At 42.5% G+C, this 19033-nt stretch overlaps 1 protein-coding gene across 3 annotated transcripts; it reads left to right on the forward strand.

Moving 5' to 3' along the window:
- Positions 1–2293: 2293 nt before the first annotated feature.
- Positions 2294–13549, forward strand: LOC121627378 (cyclin-T2-like). Of its 3 annotated transcripts, XM_041966257.1 has the most exons (9): positions 2294–2495; positions 3051–3132; positions 3218–3346; positions 7191–7251; positions 7559–7621; positions 7794–7839; positions 9614–9777; positions 11117–11187; positions 11310–13549. In XM_041966257.1, the coding sequence occupies exons 1-9, from the start codon at positions 2338–2340 to the stop codon at positions 12372–12374; spliced, it is 1839 nt and encodes a 612-aa protein (XP_041822191.1). In that variant the 5' UTR covers positions 2294–2337; the 3' UTR covers positions 12375–13549. The 3 variants fall into 3 exon arrangements, 2 of the variants coding, with proteins under 2 accessions (XP_041822191.1, XP_041822192.1); XR_006008022.1 differs by lacking the exons at positions 11117–11187; positions 11310–13549 and having other exon boundaries at positions 7794–8171; positions 9614–9750; XM_041966258.1 differs by lacking the exons at positions 9614–9777; positions 11117–11187; positions 11310–13549 and having other exon boundaries at positions 7794–9529.
- Positions 13550–19033: the final 5484 nt, after the last annotated feature.

A 19033-nucleotide genomic window follows, 5' to 3' on the forward strand; every position in this document is an offset into this window, starting at 1 on the left:
ATGCTGTAAAAACAAACAGAATGAGGGTGATTTTTACTAGTATGTTACTTAATACCAGCCTGCTGAGCAACATTTACGAGAGAAATGTACTTTTACATTAATTTGGCAGCTACAGATGCGTGTTACATGTCAGATCACATTCCCCATTCAAAATGGGGAATGTAATAGTATATTTAGTGTATAAAACACCAGGCTTTGTTACAGATAAACTACTCAAAGGTACTGTAACACTGACTCATTAAAATGCTGCTCATACATTCATTTTCCAGTGGACTAATAATAATAATAATCCACCATTATGTAGGCTGTCCTAAGCTGTACTGGTCATACCACAGTTTCTCTTTCCAGAGTTACATAATATGACTTTAAGTTAAATTCTGAATGCAGAACGTTCACTTTTGATTAAGTAATCTGTGTTTGTACTCACTCAGGCAAAGTAAAACACCTGAATCCTTCTTTCACAACTAGCTAAACAGTTTTCAAGGTAAACTGCGCACAGTTTCCATGACGGAACCAGGCCAGTTTATTTTGAAGGTGGTAACCGGTACTAGTATGTGTGTGTGCTCACAAACTGGACGCGCGCAGTCTGGAGAAGCAATAAAAGCAAACATTCACAACAGGCTCCGACTCGCGACGTCGCGAAATAGCAGCACCTGGACTCTAATTACCAATTCCCGCAGAGTGCACGAGACCTGCGCTCGCACGGGAGTCAGACAAAGCCGCTGCTGCGCCGCGCGCTCCGCTCCGCTCCGCGCGCCCCCGAGGCGGTCATCTGTCCCATGTGGATTTAACGAGCCGACGGGCGCGCGGCAAGACCGGATCCGTTACTCACTTGTCACGCGCGCTGCTGGACAGAAAACGATGATAAGTCCGCCGGAACGGTTTGGTCTCGTGAGAGGCGACCCATCACGTAGGATAACTTACTTTTCTGCAATCACACCCGCGAATTTACATCGTTATTTTCATCATGGCGCGAGAGGGCCTAATTACCACATTACACTGGGGAAAGTAACGCGATTCCTGTAACGGGTTGCTAAGACACAGAACTCGACCTACTTGATAAGCACTAATGTCATTGCGTTTAGTCTACATTACAACGAGTGATAGGGTGTTTACAAACGACAAAGCGTCCATTGAGTCTGAAAATCAATTTCCACATGTAAGGTGGATGAACTAAAATACGAGAGTGACAAACTAATATCATTATTTCACACAATATATCAAATCCATCATTGAAAAACCCATGTGAGCACACCAGTGAAATACAGACACACACATTCACTAAAAAGGGCAACAAAATTACACACAAGACAACCTTTGATGTACATATTATAGAGGGTCATGTTCCTTTGCATGAGCACAATTTAATCATACATCTCTACTGAAGTTAAATTAGGTTGATTCATCATGGGGACTCCACACTAATCTGAGAAGATTATTGTACAGCAGAGTTATGAACCCACTCCTCACATTTATCTTGTTTTGTTCCAGCACTTGGGACGAGGGAGTTGACGCTCACAGAGCTTGAATTTCGCTCTTGGTCTCTGCCACCACCTAGTGGTAAAAAGGGAACAATGCAGGCCAGAGGATGCTCCACCATGTGCTGCTTGCTTGTGCTTGGGTTGATCTCCCATGGAAATGTTTGTGCATGCGCCACCTCAGCCCATGTGAGGTCAAATATGATCTTATGCTTTATATTATGATAATAATAACAACAACAACAACAACAACAACAATAATAATAATAATAATAATAATAATAATAATAATAATAATAATAATAATAAATAACAATAACAACAATAATAATAATAATCACAATCTGCCTCCCATCATTATGCTACGTCGGGATCTGAAGCTCTACAGTCTGCTATAATTAATTTATAATGTGTCAATATCATAATGTGTACAGTCTAGGATCAAAATCAAAATCGTAACCAAAGGGCTTTACAGTAATGAGACTAATGCAAGAGGGGCCAAAAGTTCAGTTGGGACCCCTAGTGGCTAATTCGGATATTTCAACCACAATTGCTGCATTTTTGATGAACCAACGTGAAACACACAGGCTGTTAGTTGCTACTGGGTAAATGTCTGAAGACATCTACCTAATACATCCAAATGAACGTCTTTTGTTGTGGACAAAATGTTATCCCTCACAGCATCATTAATGTACAACAACAACAAGGCCTATTTGCACCACCGACCACTGACGGCGCTGTTCGGAAAATGGAGAACCGGTTTTAAATCAGTCTTGGCAGCTCATTTCGTCCTTCCGGTGCCCCCAGAGCCCCACTCCCTCCCGATGCTAGCACCGTCGGGCTTGGCTGTGGGAGCGTAATGGCGGTGCACCGGGGACCCTCTACGAAATGGCTCTTCTCCCGGGAGCGGCTCGAAAACACACCGTCTCGACGCTGCGGAATAGAGGCTGACAGGGAGCTTTCTTACCGGCAGCAGGCCGCCAACTTAATCCAAGATATAGGCCAGAGACTCAACGTGTATCCTTTCTGAAACGTAAAAGCTAACGTTAGCTTGCCGACAGACGGGTTAGCTCGAGTTAGCATTAGCTTACATAGGGCCGGAACGGCAAGGCATGTTACAGTTCGCGTGTAATCCCTTGAAACAATCTTATAATCTTTCGCTATTTCACAGAGTCCAACTTGACAAGAAGGGTTGTTCAATTTGGCTAATATGGTGTTAATGTTAAACGTTTGCTAGCTGGAAGTGTTGAGGCCTGCTCGCTAGCTTAGCTATTGTTTTGTCTCTTCAGACTGCAGATTCTATTGTTAGCTCCGCATCTAATGATATCAGTGATACATGATTACTTATTGATGCAGTTGTAGGTCAAAGTGAGCCTTATACATTACAAATGATTACTATGCCGTTAGACAACTTGAGCCTAATGAGCTGATTCTGCGCTTGGTTTTAACTTACAAGGTGCACGTTTTGCTGGCTGTCCACTCAACGCTAGCTTGATGCTAACGTGCCTAGTTTTATACATTTTAGTTTGTACTGTATGTCATCCATGTATTATGCTTTAACTGTTTACCCAGCTCTCAACTGATTATCAACACCGCTATAGTATATATGCACAGGTTTTATATGATTCACTCCTTCACCAAATTCCATAGAAATGTAAGTACCACTGCAGTGACGGCTGATACCATAATTGCTTGTGGTGTTGACTACGAAAACTGACTGAGTTTTTTTTCCCCTGTAGATAATTTCCCAGACTACGCTGTTCCTGGCAGCTAAAGTCGAGGAACAGCCCAGGAAGCTGGAGCATGTCATTAAAATAGCCCATGCCTGCGTTAACCCACAAGAGCCTGCCCTAGACACTAAGAGCAACGTAAGTAGACAATGACTAAGGGGTGTTTTTGGTTTTCACAAAGTTACCATGACATGACGTGTGATCGTCTTCTCTATATGGATGCAGTGTTATGTTAAAATTCACCTGTGGCTTTATGCTGTGGCTCAAAATACATGCTGTATGGAAGATGGTTTACACGTTATGAGTCATAGTGATACTGAGGTCAGTTTGCATGAGACTGATGCAGCCTTGACATTTTGGTGCCTGTTTGGCTCACTGTTTCTGTAAGATATAGAGTCCTACTGTTTACACAGCTGTGGTGCTGTGAGGCTTTGGAGAGAAAATACATGTTCAAATGCAGTAGACCGACAACTGCAGAACTATGTAGATAAGTAGTTAATTGATAAGTACTTTTGAGTAGAAATGCCAGCTTTTCTTTGTCTGAAATGGTGGCCTGTTTCAAATCTGTGGGTTATGGACTTGTTGGACAAAACAAGGAATGAGAAGAAGTCGCCTTTGGCTCCAGGAAGCTGTGTTGGACATTTTCCACAATTTTCTGAAGTTTTAGAAGCCGAATGATTAATTCATTCAGGGCTCAGACAAACTGTTATTTCTTTTTGCTATCAGCTGTTGTTGTTCTTTGTTCATTACATAGTTTATGTAAAGCACTTTCAATCAATAGCAGCTATAATCTTTCTCTTTTAAAACTAATGTATGTGGTCACTTTCATCTCTGACAGAAAATGTTCACACACACACTCAAAGTACTTTTACCTCCAAACTAACTGAAGTACTTCGGTTCATTTATTTACAGTAAACTTTTATGTGTTGTCACATTAAACTGCAGTTCACTGTTTAGCGCTTCATTTTCCTCTGAACAGAAACTCTCAGTTCTGCTTTGTGTTTAGCTCTGTTAGCTCTTTTGGCTACATTAGCTGTTAGCAGTGAGGTCTGTTAGCCAAACACACTGCAGGACTCTGCTACCCACCAGCCCTAACCGCTCACTAGCTTTCCTGCCAGTTTCAACGTGGATTTGTTCACAATGTGGCATTATCGGGGGGTAGGGGTAGGGGTGTCCCCTCTCAATAGTGAGTTTGCTAGGACAGCATTTGGAATTTTACATGTCATAGACACAGGATCTGTACCGAGCAACATCACTGTAATTCAAAACATCACAGGATCAATCATTTAGACTGACAAACAAAAAAGACCACAAATAATACATGATGGTAACTATAGTAAGAGCATGAGGGGACGTGCTGTGCTGTTGTCAGCGTTCAGTTGGTGTCTGAATGTGGATGTTTCTGAGGGAAGATTTCTGTTTATTCCGTTTATTTATATAAACATGGGTGCACATGACTGGTACGCATGCCGGGCAATAATCAGAAATGCATCACGTCCAGTTGTCTCAAAACACCCCTTTACGTACCGGACAGCAGCTGAATAGGCTCTGGGTTACAGAATGGACAATGTTGTGAATGGGATCACCCTGAGTGGAAACTGCAACAGTACAATCCAGCAGACAACAGTAATGCAACATTTATGGATGCCACCCGCCATAAAACTCAACAGAAGAAGATGGAAAAACTAAACAGAAGAACACAGCAGCAGCTGTCATTGGTTATCAATACACATTTCTCGTCTGCACACATTTCATGACGCATATTTGACACAGTGAAGTAATCTTATGTGAGAGCTGTCCAATAAACAACAGACATTAAGCGATTACTTTGGTGTTCCACCACCTACAAAGAAATGCAAGACCGGATCCAAGCTGAAGAAAACACTCGTGGCTCCAAGACGTGCTGTGGCTTGAAGTTAACAATGAGTGCACCGATAAGATAAGAGCAAAGCTGCAGAGTGCTGAAATTTGGGGCCTGCTTTGTGGCGGATCAGAGGACATCACAAAAACCACCTTGCAACTTGACAGAGACCCAACTGTGAGAGAGAGGATGCGTTTAAAGCAAGCAGGAAAACATTTGGCAGCGTCTTCTGAGTATGACTTGGACCAGATAGGAAATACCAGTTATCCAGATCATTATTCCAACACCAACAAGGTGTTGAAATCGTCTCTCACGCTGCCTTTGAGCAGTGCAGCATGTGAGAGCGGATCTTCACATCATAACACAACAAAAACCAAGTCCAGATGTCGTCTGTCACGTACTTGTCTCTCAGCCCTGATGTACAATCACCTGTGAGAGACGGCCGCAGAGACATATGACCCAAAGCCAACTGTGGATGAAGACAGCTCAGAGACTCTGATCAGACTAAACCAAGTACTAGGAGGTGATCTTCATCATGCACCATGCCAGAAGCTGAAGCAGAGAATAGTGAGGAGGACAGCGAGGAAGATAGTGTTTATTAAAGATCACGCTACATATGGGGTGAGTACCAAGCACCATCTCCTGGTACTTACTTGAGCACCTGACTGAAAGAAGTTATGTGCACTTCTGGACACAACATTTACCTAAAAAAACAATTGTCTGCTTATTGTAATCACCTGCATCATCTGCTCTTTTTATCATTGACATAATTTGTTTTAGGTGCGAAAAAGGACAAAGATAATTTGGTTAACTTGCATTCTAAGTGGGTTTTCGTCACAGCTTGCACCCCCCCTTAGTTGATAAGTCTTTGTCTGCAAAATGTTGCATTTTACTGAACGATATGAAGCTCAATAGAAAATTTACCAGACTGCAAAGTTACAGCTGTAGAGAGTCACACAGTTAGTGGTCTCTGCTTTGTAGAAGCTGTGATGCGAAGGCTGATCCTCTCATATTCTTCTATCATGGGCTTCTCAGCCCAGGTTAATGCAAACTTGTGGGATGTTGTACAACACAGGGTTTGTACAAAGTTTGAAAAAAGCCATGAAAGACCTTTGATTTTCACTAATCAATCACTCACATGAACCAAGATGCAAGATTTGAAGTTGTCATAGTTGTGCGTTGTTTGTCTGAAAGTAAAAAAGAACTGAAGGAGTTGCCATGAGCAATAAGTGTTTCTAATGTAAAGCTGGAGATATTTTATAATCTATATAAATAGACTAAGCAAACATGTAAATATACTAATTTCATAAAGTAATTAACTATACCACTAAACTGAATAATAATACAAACAATTGTAATTCATTATTTGATATGTCCCTTGCAGCTGCAGTGCACATTTCACTAATGATTTTCACTTCTGGGATAATGTTTGTCCATTTGACCGTTTTTGTTGTTGAACAGATACAGATATTGCTGCTCTTGCTGTTGTATGTAAAGTGTTTTTAAAATGATGTAAAGGCTGCCTGTTTGACACCATTAAAGAGTTAAAAGGAAAATCATTTTCTTGTGTTCACCCATCATTCATAGAGAGTCCTCTGTTGAGCCCTCACTGTGGAAATGAGCAAGCGTTGAATAATCACCAGAGTTAATGTAACCAACTGGTAAAATCTACAAAGTGACAATGTACATGTATTGGTGTGGGTGTAAAGGAATTCTGAAAGGCATTTTTCACAGTTGCAGTGACGGTAACAATGTAGATGTGATGATGGAGGTTCAAGAATGTGGACATTTTTGGTTTAGGTACACTTGAAAGTGCTTGAATATAACTCTTAAAAAGCTGAACGAACCCTGAACACGAGATGAGCATCACATATTCAGTACAGCAATCATGTTTCCTGTCCACAGGAAAACTACACCGATGAGATTTTTCACCCTTTGTTCTCAGTCTTTGAATTGAAAGGCTGTATTACGCCCATGTAGCTAAGTTTTTATATCTTCAAATGATGCTTCTACGCTGTCTTTTACAGTTTTGTACGCAAGAATGCTGATAAGAAGTTAAATCCTCAATATGTGGTCGCTGGAGAGCAGATTTAAAAGTGTTGCTTGATCGATCTCTTTCAGGCATTCCAGCAGCAGGCACAAGAGCTCGTAGCACTGGAAACAATAGTGCTGCAAACGCTGGGTGAGTGTTACGAAAGCTTCAGCACTCCACGTGCTGTTTTTTTTCCTCTGTGTTGAATTTCTTTACCGGCTTCCACAGCCGACTATTTCAGCAGCAAGCGCAAACAACATGACACAGGCACCACATGGGCATGTTGACATTAGATACATGAAGTTTGCATTGTCAAATATTTAACAGATAACACTTGAGGTTTTTCTTTTGGTTCGCCCTTTTTTTTTTTTTTAAACAAATGTAAACCACAATATCACACTGAAGTTGTGAGTCGACACCAGCGGCTGATCCTTTTCATTCGACATCTTGTTTGCAGGTTTTGAAATAACAGTTGATCATCCACACACAGATGTTGTGAGGTGTTCCCAGCTAGTGCGAGGTATGACCTTCTTTCTCACTTCCAAAGAGCTGTGTTCAGAATGGCAAATCATTCATTCACTTTCCACAGTTTACTTGTTAAAGTGTCACTTCCCATTGTAGAACGTAGCTTTTCTAATGCTGTTTAAACGCATCAGGTCAGTTCTAAAATGAACTTTCTTCTTCTTTTACAGCAAGCAAGGATTTGGCACAGACTTCCTATTTCATGGCTACCAACAGGTTATTATCCTGTTCCCATTATTGCACTGTAATGGCACACTATAGCTTCCTGTCCTGCAGGGCCCCCCTTCCTGTGTCCAACGCCCTGTTTGCGCCTGGATCCTGGGAACCCCCAGTGTGGGGAAGTACCAGCCCGGCTGCTGTGTGCGGTGTATTGTACAAGGGCTCTGTGTTGGCACATAGGGGTTGAATGCACAATGTGGAGTGTAGTGGTGCTGTTTACCTCTCAAGGTTGTTTGGTACGGAGTGCATATGTATAAAAAAACAAACACTCAAGCGGTAGCCTGAATATAGATTGCCACTAAAGAGTCTTAAACTTATAAAGTTCTTTGGTAAGTATAGTTTACAGTTATTTTATTTTATTTTTATTTTTTTCACATTTTCACCCCAAAAGAGCTAACAATGAAACGCCAAACTACACTGCAAACTGCGTGCCTGTTCTGTGTGGTAGAGTAGATACAACATAGGGGCGTCATGCATGCGTACACTGAGCTGCTCATTCTGCTTTGATTGTGCTGCTATTGTGCATTCCAGTAACTGACTCTTGAGGCGTTGATTGTACTTACATGGCAGAGACTGGGAGTTTGATGCTCCCAGCAGACAATGGTAGACCTGACCTTTGCAGGGATTTTTCTTAATTTGAGTTCATGCACAAATGATGAATTCTAGATGAAAGTTGTTGTGACTGCAATAACTTAATGATCCCATTAATATCTGAGAGGTGTGTTCATATTATGGAGTTTTTTAAGACAGTGCAACATTACATCTGTAAGGGCAAATCCAGTCTGTGTAGTAGGAGGGGAAACATTTTTTGTATTGTATTGCACAGCATGAGATGTGGCACTAGCCATGGGTATTATAAAATCAATTGAGAATATGTCTTGTGACAAGCAAGGTATTAATTTAAGAATTGTTTGTGGAGTGTAGTGCACAATGTAGATAAAGTAAAGCCTTAATAATGCATGCAACTGACATACAACTACCACACATCATAGTTTCTGCTCTGTGCTGAGAGCCTGCAGTCAGTTTCATAAATAACTCAGTCCTCCTCTGAGGCAGGAGTGTTTTTAGTCCGAGTTTAACTTTAAGTGTTATTCCTCGCAGTCATTCTGAGACGTGTGATAAATACTGTTTATTTTCAGCCCAGGCTGACTTGTCACGATGTTGCTTTTAGTTGTAGTTCAACACATTCGAGCCAGTTTGCAGTGTAGTTTGGGATTCAGGGTGCAGAGAAAATTAACCGTAGAAAACTTAAAGCCTAATCATTTGTCTTAGCCGCCAACATCAGTGTTTCTCAATCTTAAAGTTCCCATGTTTGACTCATTTCACACAAATACAAGCAGCTTGGACATGTTATTGAATTTGACTGTGTAGGAGTAGAAATTTCCTGAAATCATGGAGATTGAGAAACACTGTTAATGTTTTTATAATTTCCCCTTTTTTACATTAAAATCTAAACAACAATATGGCCGAATACACGTTCAGTGTATGTCCATTTACATTTTATCATTTGAAACTGTATGTGTCCCCTTCAGACATTTAGGAACATGTCCTAACAAACATAGGTTTTCTTAGATGTTCCAGGTTTATAAGGTAAGGCTGTGTGTATGTGATGTGTTAATATCTGAGTATAGCTTTAAACCTCTGCTATTCATTTGCGGGTATGTTAATGTTGCCTTGTGGTCTAAAATGTATATAACATGTGTTTATTAGTAGAAAAGCCCCTCAGCTCATGGTTGCATCTTTTTCTTTTGTTTCTTGTCTCCCCCTGCAGTTTGCACCTCACCACCTTCTGCCTGCAGTACAGGCCAACAGTCGTCGCATGTGTCTGCATTCACTTGGCCTGTAAGTGGTCCAACTGGGAGATCCCTGTGTCTACAGATGGCAAGCACTGGTGGGAGTACGTGGACCGCACCGTAACGTTACAGCTGCTGGATGGTAAAGCCTTCCATCATTGCTTTATCCCCCTCTTGGTGTTCAAATATGAATTACTGTATTGTAAATCACAAGTCTGAGGAAGGGGAGACTACGTGTTTTTCACTTTCCCAATAACTCCAAAACTGAAGCCATCTGCAAATTAAATACATCTTGCCACCCCCTCTACTGTATCTTAATGGGACTGAGTTTGGACTGGGATCATTATTAGTATTAGATTACATTAGAGTTAATAGGGCTGAAGGCTGCCTCCTTCCAGCCATGAGGGGAACTGATAACTGTGACTGGCTAACTGTGAACTGGAAACAGAAATGTAGAGCTTCGATGAGTCGACTGCTACAGTTAATGTGAGGAGTTGCTGCCATTTTTTTTGCCTAGCCTACATGTATGGGGGTTATTTTAAAAAATAAGGTTCCCTACTTCGTTCTCAAAAAAATCCACACAAGCACCTTTAAAAAAAAAAAAAAAACCCTCTTAAGCACTGTCAGGAGTAATGCTAAACCATCAGGCAGCCTAACCCTAAAGGAAGGTTGGCCAATCAAAAGCTATGATCTGCAGGCTACCTGCATGTAGACGTCTGATCCTGCTATGGTGAAGGCATGACCCATCTTTGCCATAGTAGGATTCATAAATAAGCATCTGGGTCTCATCCAAACCAGCGATGTTGGATTATGTGCCAGTGACCTCTGTGGTGTGTCACTGTACATCAATGTATAAACATGTGAAAGTCCTTTTAGTGAGGTTAGCAGCAGCTCTAGTTTGGCTGTGTCAACCCGTGTAAACAAATGGATAACGGCTCACACTTTGTTTTCCCCTGACGACACCTCAATGCTGCGAACAGAGCCTCTGGACACCTTCACCGTGGAAGGAGTTTTCAGTGACCTACGACTGCATTTGTGTGTTGACCACAGGCCATAACACAAGAAATGCTAAGTTTTTGAAAGAAATGCCCATGATGTACACGAGGAATATGAATTTGTCTGATATCTTGTCTGGAAATTGTCGGATTTGAAATTGTTTTTCATACAACTTTTCTAATCAAGAAAATAAACAGCCTGTTTAATCTACAATGAATAATAAACGCTGGTTGCAGGCCTACCTGAATATGTGGCTCATGGCTGTGTTGCAACAGCTCTTATATTTATGAATTACTTTGACATGTCAGATCCTTTCAGAACAGAGGCTATATCAACAGTAGCACTTGTTCCAGTGTTTAGACAGTTGTACAAATATGGCTTCATCGTGCGTCCATGATCACTATCACTATCAGCAAATAGTGTGTTAGAAATAAGCCTGCAGTGTGGAGAAGTGATCATTACATTCTCGTCCTCTCTGTTTTCAGAACTCACACACGAGTTCCTTCAAATCCTGGAGAAGACGCCCAGCAGGCTGAAGAGGATACGAAACTGGAGGGTATGTCATAAGTACATGTCAGCCAACCATATGAGAGCAGTGCTGGACGTACTGTGTGACAGGTACAGGTGTGGACAAATGAAGTGTCACTGTCTCATGGTGAATTCGGTGTTATTTCGTAGGCCATTCAAGCAGCTAAGAAGCCAAAGACGGAGGTCTCAACAGTGGATAGTGCCTTCCAGGGGACGTCCTTAGATGGCCTTCCTGGTGTCACCAACTCTTTTTTCCCCTCCACCTCTTCATCAGACTCTACAGACATGTCCTCCCTTAACAGCATCGCAGTCCCCTTCGCCTCCTACCAGCCACTGAGTGACCAGTCAAAGTCCTGCGGCTACGATCAGTTCTCCGAGCCTCACCCTTCAGACTTCTCACTGGTGAAACACGAACACAAAGCTGCAGGCGGCTCTAGCAGTAAACACCAGCAGCTCGGTACAAACGCAGCAGCTTTTTCGCGGCCGCAGAAAGTCTTGACTCTGGAAAAGTACAGGGAGAAACATGCGGCGGAGCTGGCCTTGCAGAACGGTATAAAGGAGGAGGCGAGCACAGACATGTATGCGCCCCCTCCAGCTCTCTCCTCCCACCACCACAAGAAACGCTCTCAGCCACAGCAGAGCAGCCAGTCAGGCGACGGCAGGAGAGAAAAGTCCAGCTCGAAAAAGGCCCGGCTGCCTCCTTCTTACACCGAGAACGGCTCCGCCACGAGCGAGGAGCTCAAGATGAGAATCAAAGTTTCGTCGGAGCGTCACGGAGGCTCAGAGCAGGGCGGGACTCTGCCTGGGAAAGACAAGCACAAAGAGCACAGCAGCCACCGCCACTCAAAACACGGCCACTCGCACGCTTATTCCCTCAGCGGAAACAGCAGAGGGACAATAGACCACCCTCCTTCCTTATCCCTACGAGCTCCCAGCGGCCACTGCAACGACGTGAGCTCCTCCGGCTCGTCCCGTAAGAGGCCTCACTCTGACGCTGGAAACCACAACCACCACCACCACTCATCCAAGAGCAGGAGCTCCAAAGGAGGCCTCAGCTCGTCCCACTACTCGTCCGAGAGCGGCCAGAGGATCATGGAGCACCACGGCCACGACGGAACCAACGGCCTGCTGACCTCCAACGGCCAACACACTGACTACAAAGACACTTTTGACATGCTGGACTCTTTACTAAGTGCCCAAGGAATGAACTTGTAATCCCCGGAGAGTCCACAGTGTTGTTTAGAATAAGGTATTACCATGTTTAATAGAATTTTAAAAAATGAATTTATTTGTCTTAAGTTATCTGGATTCTGCATCGCCCTCAGTCGTGTCTACACACTGATCATTGATGATTCTCGTTAAGCTGTCAAAAATGTAAAATTATGCATAGAGCTGTGTACTACTAGCTTGCAACAAAAAAAAACAACCTATGAGAAGAATTATGAATGCGGCTGGAAAAATGGGATTTTAAAAGTTCTTTTAACGCGAGCTGACATGATTTTAACGTGCATGTTTTCAGTCACAAAAGGGAAGACGGAGCTAGTTCGCAGCCATCGCGACAGTTTACAGACAGTACATGTTTTTTCTTTTTTTTTTTTTTTTCCTTTTTTGTATGTTAAGACATTTTGTTCCACTAAAAATCTCAGGTCTCGAACTTTTTTGATATAAAGGAATCTTCCTCTGTTTGGGTTTATTACATGTATCTGTGGAGATGTATCACCTCGTCCATTTGCTGACGAAGAGGGCAGACCTTCGGCATCTGTCTTGGCAAACATGGTCTGCTTATATTTCAATGAGTGCATCAATAGTTTCAAAAAAAACAATACGAATGTGAGGCCGACTCCATTTGCTGTCTATTGGGACTTCCAAGGCTGCACCTGAACTCAATGTGCAGACTCATAGAGCTACAAATGAAGTTTACGTTACATCTGCTGTGAAAGTGCATTTAAGATATATCGGCTAAAATTGCAAAAAGGCCTTGTGATTGTACTTTGTCAATCGCTATTCAGTATGATAAATGTTATTAACTATCAGAAAATACAGATCTTTAAAATAAGATTGTGTATATAGGACTGTAGTTCAGATTTAAAACTGTTGGTTTATTGCATCAGTCCAAACCTACATTCAGTGTATCATGAGATCTAAAGCAGACTGTATTGATGAACATCCTCGATTTGTGTATTGGGAGCCCAAATAAAGGCATAAAAGTGATTTTCTTTTTTGTCCTTCAACACATCACAGCGAGTGTCAATGTGAAACAAGAAACACTGATTTTTGTGAGTACATTAGGTTGGGGAAGGCAAATGTTTTTTGTTTTTTTTAAAAGGGCTTTAAACCACAACCCATGGTGTTCTTCTGTGAGATAATAATGAAGAAGAATAAAAAAACAACCGAGATGACATCTATGCTGTCTCCAATACATCTAAGCAAACACCATCTGCTGAGGAATTGATCTTTTTTTTTGTTTGTTAGAAAGTTTAAGAATCAAGTTTTTATTTAGCTTTTCAAATACTGTCTTGACTTTCAGGCCAGTCTTTTGTGCCCTGCTGTGTTTATTTGAGTTGCTCCAGGTTTGTCTCTGTGTGGTGTGACATGCATACGATGTTCTTTTACCTTGTTAAATGTTAGAAAATCGACAGGAAGCGCTCCGGATCGCCTCGATTCAAGTTTCCCTGTTGAGTTTAAAAATGCCGTCCTGCAAAAAAAAAAAATATCTTAAGCCCCTAATTTTGGCCTGGAAAGCACATATAGCGTGCAAAAATGAAAAGAACTGCCAAATCAAGCAGATGGTTTAATCCCAGCCTCGTAACATTGGATTTATTCCCCATTGAATTTAAGCCCTCGCTGCATTTGAAGATAAAACAGTCATTTGTCAAACGCCGCCAAAGAAAATTCTCATCATAACAGAATATACAATGGTCATTTCCTGCCGTCTGTCTGCTTACATATGGTGGCTTGATTAATTGATTATGTTACAGGCTACTTGCTGAACAATGCTGATTACATGAAATGACCACAGTATCGGCTCTCAGCACAGGCCATGTTTAAAACAGCCATATTGTGAGTTGGGTCGCTGTGCTGCTGAATTAGTAATGTTAATGGAAGTAACAAGGCATGATTGGAATTACATGCTGAGCTACTGCATGAGCAGAATATTTAAGTGTGCTTTTTGCGTCTTGCATCAAAGCATGCGTGTCTTAATTATTGTGGAAACTATGGGAGAAAAATGCCATCTTTTTCTTTCAGTCGCTACATTACCTTGAGGACATTTTTCTTTTCCTTTTGTTCTTACCAGAGTAACAAGCAGGAAAAAACTGTTTGACAGTGAAACCTGCCATTTAGTCCCAGCAAGAAACCTCAAGGGGGTTTCAAGGTTTATCTTTGGACTTTATACTCTCACACAATACAGCGTTGATGCTTCATTTGTGGGTGGAACATAAATCCAGTTCCTGATAATTAACTAGCACCCTCAGAGCAGACGCAGCGTTTTCACCAAGTATTACCTTCTAATTTTAGCATGGAAGACAATGGGGAAATTCAGCGGGAGGACGTCAGTGAAAATTCAACCATCTGGACATTCTCGCATACTGGTGGGAGGGTGATGATTTATTTTCAGCAACCTCTCGAGCTGAATAAGAGACGCCTACTGCTTGAAAATCCGCAGAGAGGAAGAGATATGAGAGCGGCTTTTGTGAGCAACAAATCCCAGAATTAAGAGCCATCTGAAAGGAAAACACCATCCAAGCTCTAATTACAACTCAAAAGACGGGAACATTCGTAGCTGTGTGCAGGCAAAGGCCCCAGACACAAACGCCATTATCATTCTGATTGTTTGAGCAGGTGAGACAGCAAATTTAAAGTTAATGGGTGATGAAGTTACGTAAGTTAGGTCGTGCTCTTGATGTCATCCAGGTGCCAGATGAATGGATGCAGTAGAGCAGCATCATTTAAACTGATTTTATTTGGGACATGAATAATGAAAGCATTGGCAGCCATTTTTCACAGAATTGCAGCTTCTGATGCACGCAAATGTCCCTCTCCACTCTGATCCATGGCTGCTTCACTGCTCCGCGCCCACTAGATGGCAGTGTTACCTTTGGCCCTTCATGCCAGCTGCAGCACAAACATCCAGCATCATTTTCTGTTTTTTTAGAGGAATTTTTCAAAAAGCAAACAAGACGCAGTTTTGATTAACCTTGAAAAAGCACGCAGTGTTTCATGCCATAAATCCAAGGTGCCTCTCAGCACACTTTGTGATCCGTCACAACCATCACACACACGTGTCAGCTTGTACCGTCACACACTCTGGACTTGATCCATCTAATTAACAGATTCAGATAACTGTCGGACTGCGGAGGCTCAGAGGCATTCCAGGAAATGTCACGGCTCTCGGAAATTTCAACGGTGGAGTAGATCAAAAGGCCTTAGTGGAGCAGCATATGGTGCACTTATGCCCATATGAGTCTTAATGCAAATGATGCCCAGGAAATTGTGCAGGAAAGTGGCATAATTATAAGCCATTGAAAGTCCATTGTCATTCCTGTCTGAGAGGTCTCTCTTGAAAAATCAGGAGCTGATGGAAACCCCTCTAAGTACCTGAGATAGAGCCGGAGGGGGAAAATGACTGGGCCTGGGCTGCCATTATGCCATGGTAGCGCAATTATATCCAATGATTGGCAGGAGCATAAATTAGCCTCTGTCTTCATGGTGTGGTTTACTTTTTGTTTCCAACCAGTTCTAAGGTATCCCTTTTTCAGATGGGTGAAAAAAAAAGCTGCAGCGCTCTCTTTAGCCAGCTGTTCTCAGTGAAAAACAAGACATTATTTCACAGTTTTCCTCTGTAATTATTCCCTTTACTACCCCAGTTTATTTCTCCGCCCGATGCAAATGCATCCTCTCGTGGCCTGAACACCAGAGATTCATGTTTGCGGTGGGAACCGCAGAGCACCAGCTGTCCTTTAAAAAGAGACAGCTAAAAAAAAAAAAAACCCACACAGTTGATGTGAAATGTCTTCCTCCCTACTCGTCCCCAATCATCAATAATTCACCGACTTCGACATTTGAACTAATTATGGTGCACCAATGGCCTATTTGAGCAGGGTCCTGTCAGATGAAAGCTGCTAGGTCCTCCCTGTCACCGGCGGAGGCACCAGAATGAAGCGGCAGCAGTGGAGGCTGAAGCCATTAAAATGAATGGAAAGCACCTCTAACAATCACACACCTCTGACACACACACACACAAACAGGAACTGCCGCCTCAAATACACACACACAAATTCTAACGTCGTCCTTTGCTGCCTCACACACACTCACGGATGTACCACAGTGACACAAACACACACAAATACAGGGGGGGGGGAAAAAAAAACATGAATTGCTGGCTCACACACACCCACACTCTTACAGACACATACAGACATGCATAAACATGATGTGCTACAGTAGCTCAAACACATAAACACACACACGGTGACGTGCCCGCCACCTGTGTGGGTTGTTTGGCCTCCTCATCCAGACCTCTCTGGTTTTAATTAGCCTGCTGCTGAAGTGTTTTCCTTTTTATATTCTCTGAAGGGCGATGATAACGGCTAGAGCCGAGATGGAGACTCTCTGCTGGTTTGTTTCATTAGGGAGAGCATAATGACCCTGCAATCACAACACCAAGAAAATACCTACCCTAATAATTATTTTCCTCCTAATGGTTCAGTTTATACTCAGCTATGGCTTTTGTGATCAGTGCCTCAACGACTGAAAGGCTTTCTTACACTGTAATAACTAGAGGAGTGCACTCTCCACCAGGTGTGTCTGGGGGTATGTGGGTGAAGCATCACTTGCGGCCCCTACTGGCCAGTTAAGAGGAGTCAGCGGTCAATGGCGGCATAAAACAGAGCTGTCGGTAAAATCAGTTTTGCAAAAATTGTGCAACCACAAGCGGTCCTTGAGCACAGATTCATAAATGCGCATAAAAATATTAGGCTGACGGGTCAAATAGTGAGATTTGACTGACGAGAAAATGAAAAGCAGTGCAATGTGCCACCCACTTTTATCACCACATATGAAGCACGGCATCCAGGACAAACAGGTGACAAACTGAAGGAAAAATCAAACTAAATGAGTGGACGTGCATCCATACAGGGCACGAGCCCTCACTGAATGGTCTGATGAGTGTGAATTAGGGAAGTTCCAGAGATTTGGACTATCTGTGCAAAGAAGCACCAAAGTTGTTGGTGGGCAAACGTCTAACTGAGTTACTTTCTGATGTTTTTCCTGTAATTTGCCGCCCATGTGTGTGTAAATATTTTCATCCATAGTGTAGACGAGGTAGCTTCGTTAACTCTATCAAAGTGCTGGGTTTCCATCGTACCAATTGATGACTAGTCGCTGACAAAAAAGAGGCAAACCTCATCTGGCTTATAAATTCAGCATCTGGTAACAAAAGTATGAAGTCAGCAAAGACACAAGGAGTTTATAGTCTGCAGTGACCTCCTGAAAATAGACAATTAACTGATTTTGTTTGCTTCTTCTGGCAGAGGCAACTCGGTAGACAAAAGGGCTGTACTCTACTCAGATTGCAGAACAAATAAAGAAGTAGCCTTCATGAAGCTAAAGAAGCTAAATGAGCTTTGATCCATCAATCCGTCCATCCATCCATTACCTGTAACCGCTCATCCTTTGGACGGCTCTAGCTGACGTCGGGGGTGAGGCGGGGGGTACGCCCTGGACAGGTCGCCAGTTCATCACAAGGTTAAATGAGCTTTGATGTCTATCTGAATCTGTTTATACGCTGGATCCAAGCCTTAGCCGACCCCAGGTGGCACTAAAGTTCAGAGCACAAATATGCTGAAGTCAGAGCTTTCAGAGATTTAAAAGGGTTGATAAAAGATGTTTGTACAGGGGATGACTGTAGACAAAACAAAGTCATACACAAACTTGGATTTAACCTAATTTTCCTGACCTTCGTTTACCAAACCGATCGGCTCGTTGCCTTATAATGATGCTTTTGTGGAAGGACTGCCAGTTTAAAATAACTCATTATCACCGAGCTGTTTGAACTCCTAGCACGTCCTAACACGGCGCACCGGGACGCGTCAAAAACGACAGAAGCAGCTATTCGGATCATCAGGTTTTCCGTGGGAGATACAGCCGGGTGTCATCGGCGTAGCAGCGAAACAAAACGTTATGGATTATGAGGCCGAGTGGGAGGATGAGGAGGAGGATGAGTTGGTTATTGAGAAAGCTGAATTGGAAAGGTAGGAGTTGAGGCTTTCCAAAGCTGGATTTGGGTCGACAGAGCATAGAAATCTGGTTTTCAGCGTTTGCAGCAGCAGGGTGAAGCAGTGGGGGTGCTGCCAAGGGTTTATTGATATTTTAAGGTGAAGCAGCACAGATGAAAATAGTGACTCCAGTTTCAGTTTTGAGTTACGATAATGGTATCTTGCTTCTATAACTACTGCGGTTTCATAAAGTCTATTACACAATAATGACAAGCACTAAAAACGATGTATTTTCATACCTGCTGTGCCAGACGAGCACAGCAGGTATAAAAAGCGAGAGCCATCATAATACGACAAAGGGTTTGTTTTTGTGTCCATAATTAACATTTTTTTCTTTGTTCGCCTATGGTGCCTTAATGTGATGTCAAGTATTACAGCACTGACATTGAAATAATGACGCCAAAAGACTGTTTTGCTGCTGCAACATCTGTAATCTTCTATTGCCATGTCCTCACCGGCAGAGGTGTGTGTGTGTGTGTGTGTGGCAGTGATATATGCTTTTGCGTGTGCATTTGTGGGTGTAACAAAGCTAATCCTCTGTGTGTCTGAGAGAAACATCCTGAAGATGAGATGCACCTGCTGCTGGGTAATTCCTCCAGC

Source organism: Chelmon rostratus, chromosome 24 (genome assembly GCF_017976325.1).
Source record: "Chelmon rostratus isolate fCheRos1 chromosome 24, fCheRos1.pri, whole genome shotgun sequence".
NCBI lineage: Eukaryota > Metazoa > Chordata > Actinopteri > Chaetodontiformes > Chaetodontidae > Chelmon > Chelmon rostratus.

Bases quoted from the DNA above. Each gene is read 5' to 3' on its own strand.
- LOC121627378 (XM_041966257.1), top strand. From the start codon at position 2,338: ATGGCGGTGCACCGGGGACCCTCTACGAAATGGCTCTTCTCCCGGGAG. The intron at 7,622-7,793 runs GTATGACCTTCT...CTTCTTTTACAG, and splicing joins GTGTTCCCAGCTAGTGCGAG to CAAGCAAGGATTTGGCACAG. The intron at 11,188-11,309 runs GTATGTCATAAG...GTTATTTCGTAG, and splicing joins AGAGGATACGAAACTGGAGG to GCCATTCAAGCAGCTAAGAA.